At 46.6% G+C, this 17,984-nt stretch overlaps 1 protein-coding gene across 1 annotated transcript in view; it reads right to left on the bottom strand.

Moving 5' to 3' along the window:
- Positions 1–10,922: 10,922 nt before the first annotated feature.
- The window catches only part of PCP4 (Purkinje cell protein 4), a 61,793-nt gene continuing 54,731 nt past the window's right edge, over positions 10,923–17,984 (bottom strand). The window contains exon 3 of the mRNA XM_002830690.5: positions 10,923–11,331. Within this exon, the coding sequence (XP_002830736.1) occupies positions 11,204–11,331 (128 nt within the window). The 3' untranslated portion in view covers positions 10,923–11,203. The remainder of the gene's footprint in view (positions 11,332–17,984) is intronic.

Genomic DNA, 17,984 nt, shown 5'->3' with positions numbered 1-17,984 from the left:
TCTCATGCTCTTAGCTGACCTCTCATATATATGTCTCTTAAGTCTCCCATTTGAATGAAGCTTCTAGGGAAAGTAGAGACCACGTCTCTCTCGTCTTCGTACTTCCAGGACTTAGATGAATTCCAACACAGAGCAGATGGGTCCTCCTACTCCACCTTCCTTCCCTTGCAGGGAAGCTTTTCCTTCAAGGAAAGGAAACAACTCTTGATGGACAAAAACTAAGTTAATTTCTGCCCATTTATATCTTAAGAGGCTGATTTCTTAATTAAAAAAAAAAAGGTTGTGAAACATAAGATGTAAACAAAACATATGGTGCATATGGTCCAGAAATCTTGGAACCTGGAGTTTTAGCTAAAAATGCCCACGTCTCCTTTGCCATATGTCTTGGGATGGGTTCTCCTAGATGCAAACCTTGAGACAAGCATTTAAATATAAGTGGTTTGTTTGGGAGGTTATCTGGGGAGTATCAGGAGGGAAGTGAGCATGTGAGAAAGGGAGCAAAGCCCATGCAAAGTGCACCCTCCCGCAGTTTACTGCATGTGACCTGGGGCTCACCCCTACAACGGAACTCTGGAAGGCAGAAGAGTACAGCCTCAGAGTGATTTCACATAAAGAGCAAGTTAGCTGGGATATTTATCCTCCAAGTCCCACCAGGCATTGGCCAGGAACGGTGCTGAGCGGCAGGAATGCCAATCACTTCCAGCTGCCTGTGTGCTGGCTAAGAGATGCATCAGCATTAGCTGGAAGGATGAGTGCTGGGAAGATGCGTGCATGGATGGAAACCATCTTCTGTCATACCAATCACATGTCTCCAGGCCACACAGCACCAGGAGAATTGGACAGGTGCCAATCGTCTGGGGAACTCAGGCCACATGTATGCCTACCTACCTAGTTTAGGCCACAGAAGATGGCCCATGAGGCAGAGACTGTGCTCTTCTCCATCCATCCTCCCAGTTGTCCACCACCTTGTCCCCTTCCTGTGGCTGGACATGAATGCAGTGGTGATCCATCTCAGACTATGAAAGAAAGGGAAGGGACACTAAAGATGGCCAGACAAGGTAGAAGTTCTGGTCCTGATACCAGGAAGCTGCTGTTCATCCAGACTCTTACAGATGAGACACATGAGCACTGTTGTTGAAGCCACCCTTACTGGGGGTGTCAGATAAAGTGCTGAGATTCCATGCTGATGGCCACATCCCTTCCCTCCAGTATTCTGAAATTCGGACTGAAAAAGCAATGGAGTGGGCCACTGTTTGTTTGCTTTTGCTCTTTCTTCCATGTCTATTCCCAGGGAATTCAAGCAAGTGATTGGGCAACCTGGCCAGCAAGGGGCGTCTCGGGGCCTGGATGGACAAAACATAGCCTCCCATCTCTGGTGGAGAGTTGCAGATGGGTGGCGGCAGCCTTGCTGAGGGTTCAGCTGCATCAGGGTATGCACTGGCCCTGAAGGATGCTATGCCTGGGCCTGGCCTGTGGTTGCAGGCAAGTGCTCCATTTCTCAGACCTTTGCTTCACTTGTTTATAAAATGCAGGGCTGGATGAGGTCCCTAAGGTAGCTAGCAGCACTCATGCTCTTTGATTTATAAACATGAAGACACATCAGGGAGCCGGTAGATGTGGGTGAGAGGCACTGAGTAAATGAGAGCTGGATTGGGAGCCAGGCATTCAGAAAGGAGCTGAAGAATGCCTTTGTTCATTGAGACCAAGACAATCAAAAAGGGGAGCCCAACAACTCCAATCACTGTCCCACGGAGTTCCCTCACCTTCACACACCCACAAGGAGGTTATCAAAGTCATAAAACACCCACTTTCTGCTTTACCACCCCACCGGTCCTTTACATTGGGTGGATGGGCAGCTCCTCCCCTGGGAGCTTGGGAATGCAGGGAACGCAGGGAATGGCATGGTATTTCAGGCAGGAATACAAATGGTGCAGAGTCTTCACGGCACCTTCCCAGCCTGCAGCTCTGCAGTGGCAGAGCCATTTGCATGGCAGCCAGATTTATTGCCTTGGCTCCGTGCCTGGGGTTGCAGAGGCTGCTGGCTTGGTTGCAAACAACTCACACAAAAGAGCCTGAGCAACACCTGAACAAGGAGAAGATCTGTAGCCAGTGCTGGCCACAGGCCAGCCTCCAAAGCTCACCCACGGTTGTCAGGCCACAGTAGCTGATGAACCACAATGCTGCTAGCTTGCCTCAGCCCTCGGCACCTCCCTGTCCAAGGGGGTCCTACAGAGACTGTGGTATAATCATGTTGCTGCAGATCCCACCTATTCCCAGAGACCAGGGCTGAGGACAGTGTGATCGGCCAGCCATCTCAGTAGCCTCACCACCGTACCACAGTTTTAAAGACCAGAAAACATTTCCTCGGCTCTTCTGTATCTGCAGTGTCCTCATAGAGAGGGATGTACTTGATGACTCTCTCGAGGGATGCTGTGTGAGCTGGGGTGATAATAATTAGTGCATGCATAACAGGTGAGCTGCGAGACCACACCAAGCATCAAGGTACAAGAGACATGGCACAGAAATTATCACTGCATTATAATTTCCAAATTACCACGAACCTAGTAGCTTCAAACAACACAAATTTACTATGCTATAGTTCTGGGACTCAGAAGTCCAAAATGTGTCTATTATAATAAGGCAAAAATCAAAGTTTTGGCAGGGCTGTGTTCCTTCTGGAGGCTCCTAGGGAGAATCTGTTCCTTCCCATTCTAGAGGCCACCTGCATTCCTTAGCTCTTGGCCCCTTCCTCCATCCTCAAAGCACATTCCTCCCACCTTTTTTTCCAACGCTGATCCTCTCTTACCTCCTTCTTAGAAATATGCTTGCGATTACATTGAACCCACTCAGGCAATCCAGTACAATCTTTCCATCTCAAAATCTTTAACTTAATCACATCCGTGAAGTCCTTTTGGGCATATTCATTTGTTCTGGGGTTTTGGACATGGACATCTTTAGGGGTCTTATTCTGTCTACAGTCATCACTATTGGAATGCAGAGGCAGGGGATCCCCAAAGGCCTTGAATCATGAGAGACATCATGGGGGCACTGGAGATTACAGAACCCAAACGGTGCCCCACATGGATAGGAAGCACTGTAAGTTACAGAATACGTTGGTATTCAATGCCTCCTACTAGATGAAATGGGTGTCAAAGACTTCAGGCTCTCAAGTCAAACCAGATGCAGAATTCAACCTCATCTCTCAATAGCTGCATGACCCTCATCCTCTCTGAGCCTTAAGTTTCTCATCTGTAAAATGGGGATAAAGTACATCCTCTTTAAGACTATTAAGACTCAATGAAATAATATGTGTGAAGCCCTTAATAGCTTGCCACAACCCGATACACAGGAAGAGTTCCACACAGGTTGCTTTTAATCCCTCCCTACCATCCTGGGAGTTATGTCCATTTTATAGAGGGGTAGGTTGTGGCCAGAGGAAGTTGTGCTTTTTTCCCAGGACAACCCCGGTACTAGGCTGGCTGACCACAAGCCCAGGGCAGTCCACTGCCCACAGTGAGGGTAGGCTGACAGCAGGCATTTGTTCTATACAGAAAGAATGACATGGCCAGGCGTGTTGGCTCATGCCTGTAATCCCAGCACTCTGGGAGACTGAGGTGGATGGATCACCTGACATTAGGAGTTTGAGACCAGCCTGGCCAACATGGTGAAACCCCATCTCTACTAAAAATACAAAAATTAGCCGGGCATGGTGGTGGGCACCTGTAATCCTAGCTATTCGGGAGGCTGAGACAGGAGAATCAGTTGAACCCAGGAGGTGGAAGTTGCAGGTTGCAAAGAGCCTGTAATAGAAAGAATAGCATGGAATAAAGTAGGATCCTGGGTTTGCAGTTTTCAGGTGCCTGTTGACCTCAAGACCACCATAGGCTTGAGGATTTGTTCAGCATTTTTGGGGGAATAAACAGAGGCCTAGAAATGTACCTGTGTCTTGGTGCCTGTCTGTCCTGAATCCCACTCTATGTCTAGCCATTATAAACCAGGATGACAAGAAAATCTACAGCACAGTGGCTTTCTAACACCCTCCTTAGAGAAGAAAATGAAAAGCTGAAGCATACCAGCTGAATTTGGACTCTGACCAGATCAAGGTCTTCCTTGACTGTTTACTGAATGAAAACATTAGGGTTCCTTTATGTACCTCTGCCCTCAAATACACTGGGAAAGATGATATCTGTAGAGTGCATGCCACAAATGTGGGCATGGATGTATTTATTCATTCTTGCTGCAAGTTCTTACAGAGCACCTGAACTGCTGGTAAAACGGGTGTCCCTGACCTCATGGAGCAGCATGGAGGAGACGAGTATTGATCGGACAATCACAGTGATGCCTGTGAATTACAGTTGTAAAAAGTGCCATCAGGAACAGGACCTTAGGTGAGTGGGGTGGGTAGGTACGTGGGAAGGGTTGGGGTGTGAGGGGAGGGGGCTGTGGCAGAAACTGCAGTGATGCCCCAAACCTGCTTCCTCCACTTCCTGAGCACACAGGTGGACTGCATTTCCCCACTCACCTGCACATAGGCGAGACCAAGTGTTTTCTCCCAGCCAGTGGAATCAATGTCAATCAGTCACTTCTGGGTTTAACCCATCAGAAACTTTTGACACAGCCTCCCGCATGGGAAATGCAGATGACTCTGGAGCACCAGTCTTGAATTCTGCTGTAAGCAAGAAACAAAGTTCTACTGGGTGCAGGCACCAGGATTTGGGGGTTTATCTTTCCATCAGTTAGTTCTCCCTCGGCTACTCCAGAAAGTAACAGGTCAGCTCAGAACTAAGATGATAGGAAGTAGCAGATGCAGAGAAAGACGGGCAGGGTGAGACTGAGAAGCCAACTCAAGCATCTTGATGTTGGGGCGGCCAAGAGAGCACATCCCAGGAACATCAGAAGCCTCCAGAACGAGAGGAGAGGTGGCAGTGTGGGTGCCACACAGAGGAAATTGGCTTTATCCTATGAGCACAGGTAAGACATTAAAGAATGTTGAAGTTTGAGGGGAGGGAAGCATGGAAAAGATGATAGGACCAGGTTTGCAGTTTTTAAAAATTACTCTGGCTGCTACAGAATATACTAGAAAGAGGAAATGATGTGGTGAAATTGGAGGGATGGTCACTGAAAGTATCCAGGTATAGAACAGTGTTAGCTCTCAGGATTAGCAATGTCTAAGCCTCTGCACCTGTCAAGAGTTACAGAGTCAGCCACAAGTGATTTTGTCTAGAGCCAGACATGCCGCATGTGTGGTTCCCAAACCACAGTGCTTGTTTAGAAGGCCTGGGTACAGGTGGCCTGGCTGCAGCAGAGGGAGGAAAGCAGCCAGCCTAATATTTTTGGCATCAGTAAGGTTCACATAAGAATACAGCAGGAAGGCATGGACTCCTCCTAGTTACATCGAATACCATGTGATTTCACCTGAGTCTAGGCATTTCTGTGCAGGAATCCATCTCATTAAATCAAAGACTCAGCCTGGCTTTGAACAAGACAACCGTCTAACAACATAGTTCATGCCGTAGGTAGCCTAGAAAATTCTTCCTTAGCTTGGGGGCTACAAGAAAGACCCCCAGTAGAAGCCCTAGAAGCACTAACAGAGAAGTACATCTCTCTCCTTCGTGAGCTGTCATGGTCCATGTGATGGTAGTAGCTCTTTAAACCCTCAGATGCCAGAGAAAGCCTGAAGCATAGGCATATAGAAATAATGAGCGGTTAGCTTTTTTCTGGGGGGGGGCAAAAATTTCATATTCAAATCAGCTTTACAGGGCAGAGAGCAAAAACAGTGGCTCTACTTTAACAATCCTCTGGCGGTTTTATTCATAAAGCCTGATTAAGCCTTGCCCTCCAGCAGGTGCCCTCCAACACATGCCTCAGCCCAAACCCATCATCATCCCCTCTCTGCAGACTCCTAACTCCCATGGAGGGCATATAAAGCATAGCAGCATTCTGCTTACCCTTAATTCTTATTGAATTAAGCAACTGTTAACAAAAGAGCGAAAGACTTCCTAAAGGGCAATGGGGCACTGAACAGAGTGCATTGTCACAGCTGTAGGGAAAATGGAGCTAGTCTTGAAGCAGCAACCAGAGGGGAAGAGTGGCAGGTGATAAGCATAAATCCACGTTGTGCAGTAAATCGATGGGCAGTAAATAAAGTCCAATCTACTGTTCAATCTGATCAAATTACAGAAAATGAAGCCCAAGGGTGAGCTGAATGTTATGGACTGAATGTTTATGTCCCTTTAAATTCATATGGTGAATCCCTAACCCCCAAGATGATGATATTGAAGTGGGACCTTTGGAAGGTAATTAGGCTTAGATGGTATCAAGAGGGTTGGGCCCCATGATGGGATTAGTACCCTTGCAAGAAAAGAAAGAGCTGGGCGCAGTGGCTAATGGATGTAATCCCAGCAATTTGGGAGGCTGAGGTGGGTGGATCACCTAAGGTCAGAAGTTTGAGACCAGCATGGCCAAAATGGTGAAACCCCATCTCTACTAAAAATACAAAAATTAGAGGGGCGTGGTGGTGCACACCTCTAATCCCAGCTACTCGGGAGGCTGAGGCAGAATAATCGCTTGAACCCAGGAGGCAGAGGTTGCCGTGAGCTGAGATCGCACCACTCCACTCCAGCCTGGGTAACATAGCAAGACCTCCATCTCAAGAAAAAAAGAAGAGCAAGTTCACTGTCTACCATGTTACCATGTGAGGACACAGCAAGAAGGTGGCTGTCTGAAAGCCAGGAAGAGAGACCTCACCAGGAACCAAGTCCTGCAGCACCTTCATCTTGGACTTCCTAGCCTCCAGAACTGTGAAAAATATGTGTCTATTGTTTAAGCCACCCTTGTATGGTATTTTGTTTTAGCATCTCTAGCTAAAAGAGTGACCAAGGGACTCTACCTTGATTGTCCGCGATTTGAGCTGTAATCAAGTGAAATCTCCTAAACATGACATTTATGTGAATCCTTATCTTAAACGCAAATCCTAAATAAGCCCTAACCCTAAACTCTTCCTGTTCAATCTCCCCTTACAATTATACTAATTTATTTAGGTTAATCTCCACAGTATATAAAATGTGTGCATTCAAAGGTACAATAAGAGACTCGTAAAACTTGAGAAAAGATGATCTTATGAAGTTAAAATCAATCAACCCAAAATAGCTGACCCATGCAAATGACAACCCCATGAGATGGTCTGTCACTATAACTGTTGAGACTGAAATCATGCCCAAGCCTCCCTCAACACACAAGAATTAATTATAAGGAAGATGACACAAAACAAAGGAAAGGAATTGAAAGTAGTTGGAAAGAAGAGAGAAAATTATTGTTATTTGCAAGTGATAGGACCTGGAAATCCAAAAATATTCACTGCAAAATGATCAGGAATGTAGTTCAGTAAGATGAATAGTTACAGAGCTAAATCTACAGAAATCAGTAGTTCTTTGAGATAACAGCAACACCTACTAGAGAATGCTTTGGAAAAAGATCGTGCTTACAAGGACAACAAAAACTATGAAGCACTTAGAAATAGAACAAAAAGAAATGTGCAAGACCTATATGAAGAAAACTATAAAACCACCAAACGTCATAAAATGCTATAAAAACAATAATATAAAGACGTCAATTCTTCGCCACTGTGCCCTAGTTTATTTATAAATCTAATATAATTCTGCCTGCCCATGGTGTTCTGTTCTTTTCTTGGGTGTCTTGGATGTTCTATTCTTGGATGTCTGTGAGACCTGAATAATTCTCTCTTTTTTTAGCTAGTATGAGTGGGTGTCTATTCATTGCTACCAAATGACTAACTCAACCTAGGCTACCTCTTCATCTCCCATGGGCTCATGTACCTTGAGTTTCAAATCCTCTCCTTCTTCCTGCACCTGTCTCCACATGGGCTTTTGCAGCTCCTTGAAGAAAAAAAAAAGTTTTTTAAAACCTTTTTTGCAGCTTTTACCTGTCACCACACCAGCCTTGTCCCAGCTCAACATCTCCCTCACCTTAACTGGCTCAGCTCCCATGATGGTTAATTCAGAATCACTAGAGAAATATTCAGACAGGCTGAGCCCACCCCTTGAGTCAAGTGCCTACCACTGGTCCACCTGGCTGTAGCCAAGGGAAACTGAGTCCCATGGCTTCAGTTGAGTGAGGTGTTGTGTGTTGCATGTTGATAAGGGAAGCCATGGTTGACTCTTTACCACACTGGTTTATCAATAATGACAGCTTACATTTATTAGACACCTACATTGAGCCAGACACTCATGCGTTTTGCCTCATTCTAAATTCCTAACACTTTGCCAACCACCTTACCACAAAGATTTTATCATCACTTTGCTGTTAAAGAAACTGGCTACTTGAGGTAAGTAACTTCTCTTTAGTCACTTGACTGACTGTAAGTCAAAGACGGATCCAGTTTCAAGTCTCAAATACTTGGGTTCTTGCCTCCTGGCCTCCCCAAGTTCAGAGAGCAGAGTCACATCCCCCAGGCTGAAGTGCAATGATAAATTCAGCCTCTGGGATGGCAAAGTTGTGCACCTCCTTCTCAAGGACTTTGCCCAGACACTTCTTCACCAACCACCGCCCTTATTTACCCAGGAACTCCTGTCAGCCTTCAGTGCACTGCTGGGCATTGCTGCACCTGGAGAAGACTTGAGTGATTGATTCTCCATGATCTGCCGTGCTGTGCCCCTCCTTCCACTCCAGCATCTGCTTATCCTCGTCCCTTCCCCACCAGACTGACAGCACCTTGACAAGGACTGTCCTGCTTTGCAGCCACTGCACCAAGTCCACACTCACAGCAGGAGTTAAATACACATGGCTGAAGGGACATTGAATTAGTGATGCTCCAAATTGCTGGCACCCCGTAGCACCTCAGGAGTTTCCTTCCTTTACCCTAAATAAATACTGCAGCCCATGTTAAGGAAAAGGTGCTCCCAAGCCTGGAGCCACAATCTCTTGTCCTTCTTCTGGTCTTATGAGACATAGACTCAACATACCCAGTTCCTATGCTGATGGGGGCACATTTGGAATCTTCCTCATGCTGTTAGCTGAAGCTCTAGACCCTGATGAATCTATCTGGGAAGTGAATAGTTAAATTCATCCCCGTGTTTCAAAGGAAAGCAGTTATATCCCTGTCCTGTGATTGGAACAAGAGAGGCACATCACAATCTTTGAAGGACCTCTCCAAATTTCACGTCTCTCACCCCACTCTCATCCTTCTTCCCCCAATGGGCCATTGTTCCTGAAAGAATATTCCCAGTCCCTTGGGGATATAGGGAAGAACCACTCCATTGGGATTTTCTACTGTGCATGGAGAGTCCCCTCTAAAGAAAGCATCCTCATTATAAGCCAGATTAGCTTCCAAAGGGGTCAGCATCGGGGCAGCACCGGCCAGAGTGCAGCCAGTATAGACAGCGCCCCTACTTCCTTTAGGTGAACTATCCAGAGGATGGAGGTGCTTGAAGTATGAGGTGTGGTGAAATTAATCCAAAATATGTAAGTTTGTTTTGTTCCTGGCTTACTTTACATTGGTAGCTTTAGGGAACACCAAAGAAGACTACATCGAGACCCATCTGATTTCTGTGGCATTCGTACCCCTGCTGTCTCAGGAGGCTTTTCCTGGAGTGTCCCCTCAGCCTGTGGTCCTATTTTCAGTAGGGACCACAGCATCAGGAGCCCCTCAGAGCCCTCGCTGGTTATCAGGGCCAAAGTGATCCTATTTAGCTCTCTGATGATTGGAAATTCATCAGAGTCTATGAGTTTTCGCTGTCTCTAACGACTGCAGGGAATTGTCTGGCAGGAGAGATTTCCTTACACAAGAAAATATGCACATTTTCAGAGGGATTTTTGCGACAGTAAATCACCCAAGCATGCCAGTGTTTCTTGACCTGTGCCTTCCTGACAATAAATGGGGCCCTGCCGCAGGAACAGCGGCACATCCACCTGCACTCATTGCCTTGCCCATGCCTCACTCCCACCATCCCTTACATCCACACACCCATGCACACACATGTGCACACACACGATGTCATCCCTCACCCCTTTTCCCATTATTCTTCATGCTCCACCTTGATCCTTTGTTAAGGAGCTGGCAAAGGAAAGACATGCAATGTCCCACTGTGTACGACAGCCGTCGTGGAGCATCTCAAACATCTCAGGAGGTTGAAGATGAGATATGACTTACACATCACGTTATCATGTGGAAAAGTTCAAACAAAAGCCACAAGTGCCTCCCAAGGCGGGTACCCACCCAACCAACTGGCTCCCAAATCAGTGGCGGTGAGGTCCTCCCTATGTGATGGACCTCTCCTCACTGCCTACAAAACTACTTTGGGATTTATAGAACGGTTTACCTGCAAGGTTTGCATGGGAGAAGGTGGAGTGGAAAAGAAGCCTGATAGCTTCTCTAAATTGCTACAGGTTGTAATAAATAACCCTACCAGGTGGCAAATCACAGCATAGAGGAAGTTGGGGAGTCTGGAGAAGGTGCCAGTACCCTGGAGCCACACAGGTGCTGAGCACTGCAGGTAAGCTGCAGAATGGCCTATAACAGGCTAGGGTGTCCCCTTTGGAGATCTGAAATGGGTCTGCTGAGTAAATCTGGGGATGCTGCAAACACAGATGCATCACCTTCTCCCATTTTGTTCTCCTGAATCAGTCATAATTCCCCAGGGAAACTTCTGTCTTTGGCACCCGAGGATACAGGGCTCTATTCCCATGATGAGAAGAAAATATGTTGCCATCGCCAGCCAGCACTTAGGACTCTCCAAAAGAGGCAAGCATGGCTGAAAATGGATCTCTCACTCTCAGCAAAAAAGCTCCTAACAGAAGACAATGTGTTATATCTCTGACTCCTAAGAGAAGGAAATAGACACCTGGCTCACAGTCACCTCTAACATCAGGTAAAATAAAGAGAGAAAGAAAGGCAGTCACTTGAATTCACTCATCGTAACTTCATTTTATTACAACATCAAGGAAAATAGTTGCAGGAGGAATGAAAATGGAGAGAAACATAGAGATTAAGCTACTCACAATTCCATTGTCTATACCTTCCTACAAGGGTATAAATATCACAGGTTTCTGTACATGCATTGGAGGTTTGCTATGCGTGTGTGGATTGTGTGTGGATGACTTCTCTCTAGGGTGTTGTTCTTTTAATTTCTTGACAGATGATGGTTGAATTTGGTGTTTTCAGGTGGACTAGGAGGGGGCTCTCCCGCTAGGACTGAGACCCAGCCTTCTTCTTCTGGAATTTTCTGAACTGAGACTGAATGGCCACCGCTGCACGTTCTGTCTCTGGTGCATCCATGTCAATGTCAAATTCTTCTTGAACTTTCTTCTGTCCATCTGTAGCAAGAAAAACACAAACAGAAGGCAGTCACTGAGCTGAAAATAGGAAAGCAGACAGCCCCACTAGATAAGTGAAGCCAGGGAGTCCACCTTGGGGCACACACAGGGGCTTAACTTACACCCCAGGACAAGAGCTCATTTGCAAAGTAAAATCCAGTGGAGTGTCTTGACATAGCTCAGAATCTACCACCTGAGCAGGACAATGAAACTCAAGGACACAGTCTCAACACTTCATGTATTTTCTGCACATGATTTTCTGTTCTCAATGACCATCTTGATATATGGTTTTAATATTGGCTGTGCTGTTACTTTCTCCTGCTATCTCACAAAGGTACCATTTAATATTGCTAAGATATTGGTCTGATGATAGCTGATATTCACAATTACTGAGTCAGCAAAGTCATACACTGAGTTTCCGTGTATAATTCTGTGTGTCATTCTCAGGAAAGATTTGCTTATTGCAATCAGGGCTTCCATTTTTATCATCGTCAAGATGGGATGACACCATTTGACCTTCACAGTTCGACTGAACTTTCACAAAGCTTACATTCTTGTTCCTATGAGGTAGACTTGACAAATGGCTTGCTAAGGTGGAGGGATTTCACCAATTCACACGGTGATAGGATACAAAGCGGGGGGCGGTGAGGAGCGAAGGTTTGGGCCTCTGTGCTGTATACCTTACCATAGCACGGGGCCAGTGCAGCCAAGACGGAAAAACAAATAAATCAATAAAATTCTTCAGTCGTGGAAGGTAAATGTCTTTCAAAACCCTCTAGTCTGATGAGACCCGGCGTGTTCAGGGTGGTGTGGCCGTAGAGTGTATAGTGTATGCTGCTCGGGTGATGGGTGTATCAAAATCTTACAAATCACCACTGAAGAACTTACTCATGTAACCAAACACCACCTGTTCCCCAAAAACCTAGAGAAATAAAAAACTAAAATAAAATAATAAATGCCTCTAGTCTGATGAAGGCTAAACATCAGATTCATCAAAGTCATCCTTTTTCTTTTTCTTTCTTTTTTTAAATACAGGCATGAGGGTCTCACCCCAGACTCAGAGCTTCCTCCTTGCACAGCCGCAGTGGGAAGAGTGCTCCTAAGAGCAAGATGGATGTTGAGAAATCCGTGTCCCTGGGGGGAGGCCAGACATCTACACTTCTTTTAAAAAGACTCTCAGGTGTGGCCGGAATTGAGATCCAAGGACAAAGGAGGCCTTGGAGTTAGCTCAAGCCAGAAATGGGGACAGAACCGACCTCTCCTGGGACCTGGGCCAAGAGCCTCGCTGCCACCCTGGGCTTGCACCTAGAGCAGAGGAGGCCAGCCCTGTGAGGAGCACAGCCAGCTTGGAGATGGGAGAAACTGGAGGCATTCTGAGGCAGAGGAAAAGCCCCAGCCAGTGAGCAGGGCGTGGGCTTTATTCCTGAGTGTCACCAGGCAGCCTGAGTTCATCATCCACTACCTTGTTTAGGGACTTTGCATAATAATGCTCAGGCACCAGCTCTATCAGAGAGGGTGGAGGAAGCTGGGGTCCTTGAGGACTTGAGGACTTGAGGACTTGAGGTAAGTCCTGCCTGTTCTATCCTGCTTGCTCTAGATAGATAGATAGATGATAGATAGATAGATAGATGATAGATAGATAGATAGATAGATAGATAGATAGATAGATAGATAGACAGACAGACAGACATACATAAGTAGATGATAGATAGGTACAGATAGACAGGTAATAGATAGAGGAGAATCAGCACTTATTTCAGATGCATCTGCAGAGCTGTAAGCAGCCTCCTCTCAATTTTCCAAGATTCTAAGCAGCATCCACCTGGAACCCTTCAATCATCCTCTTACCTAGGAGGAGGGAATGTCAGCTCTGGCTTTGGAAGCCTTGTAGGACTGATGGAGCCATGACCCAAATCAGAGAACTGTTGTCTTCTATTTCAAACTTGCCGCCAATGCTCATAAAAGCAGAGATGTTGAGTGCACCAATGTTCAGGAATATTTCAAAGGCAGGGGAGGGGGGGTGCTTCCTTTTTAACCCACGACAGCCCAAATGATAGAGAGATAAGTGGAACTGTTTCTCACACTGCAGGTAGCTATTCACATTGTCTTCTACACTGCCAGGGCCCTTTCTTTGCAGAACAATAAGGGGTGGGATCACTGGGAGAAGTAAAAGTTTCCTGTGGCTCAAGTAGATGTTTTAAAAGTGGTTAATTAATGTTATCACATGAGCCTGGGACTGGAGGGCAAGTGTCCAGCAAACCCAGAATGCAAATGGCTCCAGTGTTTTTGCTGATGGCAATAAACCCTTTAGTACCAATAACATCCTTGGTTAGGTAGCATCTACAGCACTAGGAGCTGTCACTTTTCATAAGATGGTTTATAGTCCCAAATCCTTCTACTCCCAGAGGAATCCTTGCATCGACTGTACAGTGAGTGCAAAGGGGAAAAATTCACTCTGATTCCAAGTAGGAGGGGAAGTTTCCCTTTTAAATTTAAAATGTTGCTGCAATCTGAAGTTTTTAAAGGGCCTGATTTGTCTTTTCCCTTTTATAATAATGAAAGAAAGCGGCAATATTATTTTTTGACAAATGACAAATGAAGATGCAGAAAATTATGTATATTAAGGAAATATATAATGAAACAGTGAGGACAGGTCACAGAAATCAATTTTGCACTTATATCTTAAACTGATATCTCAGCCAAAAGTGATCGATTGATTCCTCATTTGAAAAATATTACATTGTTTAAAAAAGAAACCACTAACATTTAAGGAATCACTACTTTCTGTGTACTTCAGATAGTCCAGTTCCCGGGGGAAGGTCAGATGCTGTTAGAGGAGTGACAGGAGCTCCTTCCACTGAGCCAGCCAGGAGTGTGTAAGGAAGAGAATGGGGCACCCGACTGCAGTGGAGAAGGGACAACCAATTAGACTCAGTGGCACAAGTTTCAATACAAATGGTCTGTGGCCCTGGAAGTCAGGAAAGTACAGTTCTAAATACCCCAGATTCAGCAGGCACAAAGGTAGGGGAGAAGAGTAAGGGAAGGGACCACAGCCGGGCATCCACTCCCAGAACCACTCTTCAGGGCCTTGGAGCCTGCCAAGGTTCCCCAAGGATGACCCTAGTGATAGTGACAAGACCACAGGAGCGGGGTGGCCCTGTGAGGAGCTTCCCCAGCCCCATCACTCCCGGGCAGAGGCAGGGACCCACAGGCAATACAGGGGGCCCTTTCTACTGCTGACACCCACAGGGAAGCCCTTGGCCACACCTGCTGGGGAGACTGAAGAGCCCTAGGAGAGGACATTCCCCGAATATGTCCCCTAGGGGCTTGCCACACCCCCAAGCCTGCATTGCAGTTCTTCACGGTGTAATCGCTACCCATTACTTTACTTTTTTCTTTCCTTCCCTAGTTTGTCCTCTGTCTTCTACGCTACAGTGTGAGCTCTGTGAGGCCAGGAACTTTGCCTTGTTCCAACAGCTTACATAAGACCCAGCACACAGTAGGTGTTCAATTAAAAACTGTTGATTGCAAGTGGGCCATTAATTAATATGCTAGGCAGCTGTCAAATGCATGCTTTTATCTGGAGGACTAAACAAGCATGGTACCCTCCTTGGTAACCATTTAACTTCAGTTTGTGAGGCGAGTCCTTGTCCTCACTCCCTGCAGCATTGTCATGGAGGAGGGTCTCAACGGGCCTCTAAGGAGGGCATGTAGCTGGAAGCTGTCCTGACAAAGCCACTGTCTGGGCAGCCAGAGGGACACAGCCCACAGGGGGCACTATAAGGAAGATGGAAAACCTGGCACCTGAGAATGACGTCAGGAAGCACTGCTGTTTCATGGGGGAAAGCCTTGGGAAATGCTCAAGGCCAGATGGAGAGAAGAGTGGCACAGCTGTCCAGGAGCAGACGTCCAGACCTCAACAGGCACACAGGAAAAGAGGAAGGCACAGGTGTACCCTCATGCCCCTGGGCCAGGGCCTGTGGCCCCAGAGGAGCCTGTGGGGACCCAGCAGAGCCAGAGAAGCTCCAGGTGGGTTTTTAAGCCTCTCCTTGCCTAGAACAGAGACTGCCACCAGTAGCTGGCCAGGGAATAAACAAAACCTGGGACCAGGTGTGGTGGCTCATGCCGGTAATCTCAGCACATTTGGAGACTGAGACTGAGAGTTTGAGACCAGCCTGGGCAGCATATGGAGACACCATTTCTACAAAAAGTTAAAAATTAGCCAGGAGTGGTGGCAGCTAATTTTTACACAGAGCTGAGCATAGTCCCAGCTACTCAGGAGACTGAGATGGGAGGATCACTGGAGCCCGGGAGATGGAGGCTGCAGTGAGCTATGATTGCACCACTGCACTCCAGCCTGGGCAACAGAGTGAGACCTGTCTCAAACAAAAACAAAAACAAAAAACACAGGCCTCGTGTCCCAGTAGCCAAAGCCCTCAGTCTCTTTGGGGATGAGAGGCTGCCTCTCTCCTCACACCTAGATACTCTCCGCGCTGAGCGAGGCACCCTGCAGAAGTGGGGCTGTGGAGTTCAGGTAAAATCTGAATTTGAGGATTACCTCTGACTGCTCTGTGACTCTGAAAAAAGTTCTTAGCTTCTCTGGTGCTCAGTTTTCTCATCTAGAAAACAAAAGCCTGTGCTACCTGGCTCCCAGTGTTAGGTTTATGTTCAGATCAACACTCAGTTGTACCTTAAAGCACGGGCCACACTGTATTGGGCATGGCGTGGCCAGAGCTGCAAAGGCCAGTGAAGCGGACATGGGCAGTAAGGTGGCTCTCCAGGCTCAGGGTGTCTGTGTCTGCTCAGTGGTGAGATTCATGAATCACTCGGGCCCTCATCCAGGGAGGAAGGGGGCACTTTCCAACATGGCCGCCCGCATGGCCATCATGGTCAGCTGTGTTTGCTGGGCTTGTTGCAAGATGGCCTCAGCTCAGAAATACAAGGCAGAAAGAATATCCTTAAAATTTGTTCAAAAGAGAGACTTCCCACTGCCAACCAATACAGTCCACAACTCACAAGTCATGTCACTGTAAAGCTTAGACAATGCAGAAGGACATTCTCCTTAGCTACGAGGACACACACCACGCCCTCCTAGTGGCCTAGAGGCCTTTGCAGAGCTTCTGTGTCCAGGAGGGAGCAGGGCGTCTAAATGAGTGGTACTGACGAAACGAATGCCATTGTCACGTCCAGATTGCATTACGGTCATTTCCGTCATATTTCCACTTGCTCCTTCACACAGATGGCTGAAGGCTTAGGTCTGGACTGGGTGGCCTCTCCCTGACATGTGCATATAGGATTCTGCCGCCTGTATTGGAAAACCACTTTGGCCACACCCACTCTCCATGGCGGCTTTTCGGTCTGAGCAAGCAGCAGGTTACACTAAATTACATTTGGCCTGAGGATGCCTCCATACTCCAGTCCTCAAATAAAAACTACAATCTTACTTAGTACAAAAACTAACTAGAAGCCTAACTCAGGAGTACTGTACAGGCGTGCTCTGGTCAAGAAACAGTGGGATCTCCGTCAATCACAGCAGCCCATTTTCAGTCAATCACAGGTGGGTAACTTACTCAAACAGGGCAAAATGCTGCACTGTAACCAGTTAAGCTGCCTCAGTGCCTCACGTCTGCTTTCTGCCCATAAAGGCTGCCTGACCACGTGGCAGGCTGGAGTTCTGAGAACCTGTTCTGGTTCAGAGAGATGCCTAATTCTGGAATCATTCTTTGTTGAACTCCACTACATTAGACTTGTCTACGGCTTTTCCTTTTAAGAAGTATTTCACCAAAACACCTTGTAAGCCATCCAGGGCTTCACAGTTGTCATTACTTGTATTTGACTCAGGTCCTGGAATTCTACCTTTTCCCACTCTGCATAGACATTCTGAAATTCTCAAGCTGACCACAGAACAGTCAAGAGATATTCATGCCAATTAGCAGATTTGATGTAAGAGAACAGTAATTCCAACTCCACTAGAAGGTGAGGGGAAACCCGACTTACTGATCATTATAGCTCAAGAAAAATGGTCCCATGATTCAACATCCTGTGTGCCTGGGGAGCCATTATCCCTCACAAGGCCTTCAGACTTCAGCCAAGTCCATCACCTGTAAGATCTCACCTCAAACGAAGTGACAATCAAAATCTATCAGGCTGGGCAGCTACATGAACTGCTACATTGTCTAGCTACTTGTCCATTACCTGTCTGCCTGTCACATTGCCCTTTCTCAACAAACAGTGTAGCTGCAAAATGGCTCCAAGCAATGAGGCTTTTCCCTTTGAGCAGAAACCTCATTAAACCACCAGGACCTGACACAGAGCTCTGCCAATGGCCCTTGAATAATGAAGAAATGATGCTCCCTGCGGCTTGGAAAAATAATGAAGAAATGATGCTCCCTGAGGCTTGGAACGTCCCCTGATTCAGTTCTGCCATGACCTCCACTAGGAAGCAAAACAGTACTATTCAAGTTTAAACTTTGCACTAGTATAGACATTTCTTATGCTACTTTCCTGAAATACTGCCTTTCCCCCACAGAAACTGAGTAGAAGGTGGCCTCTGCAATTATATGTTTTATTATGTCATAAGAGAAAGCTCAGGCAGCCCTTCTTAAAGATGGAATGGTAATAAAAACCACTCTTTATTGAGCATTAAATAGATC

This window comes from Pongo abelii, chromosome 22 (assembly GCF_028885655.2).
Source record: "Pongo abelii isolate AG06213 chromosome 22, NHGRI_mPonAbe1-v2.0_pri, whole genome shotgun sequence".
NCBI lineage: Eukaryota > Metazoa > Chordata > Mammalia > Primates > Hominidae > Pongo > Pongo abelii.
The sequence above is the reverse complement of the archived record's forward strand: the minus strand, read 5'-3'. Positions and strand labels throughout refer to the sequence as shown.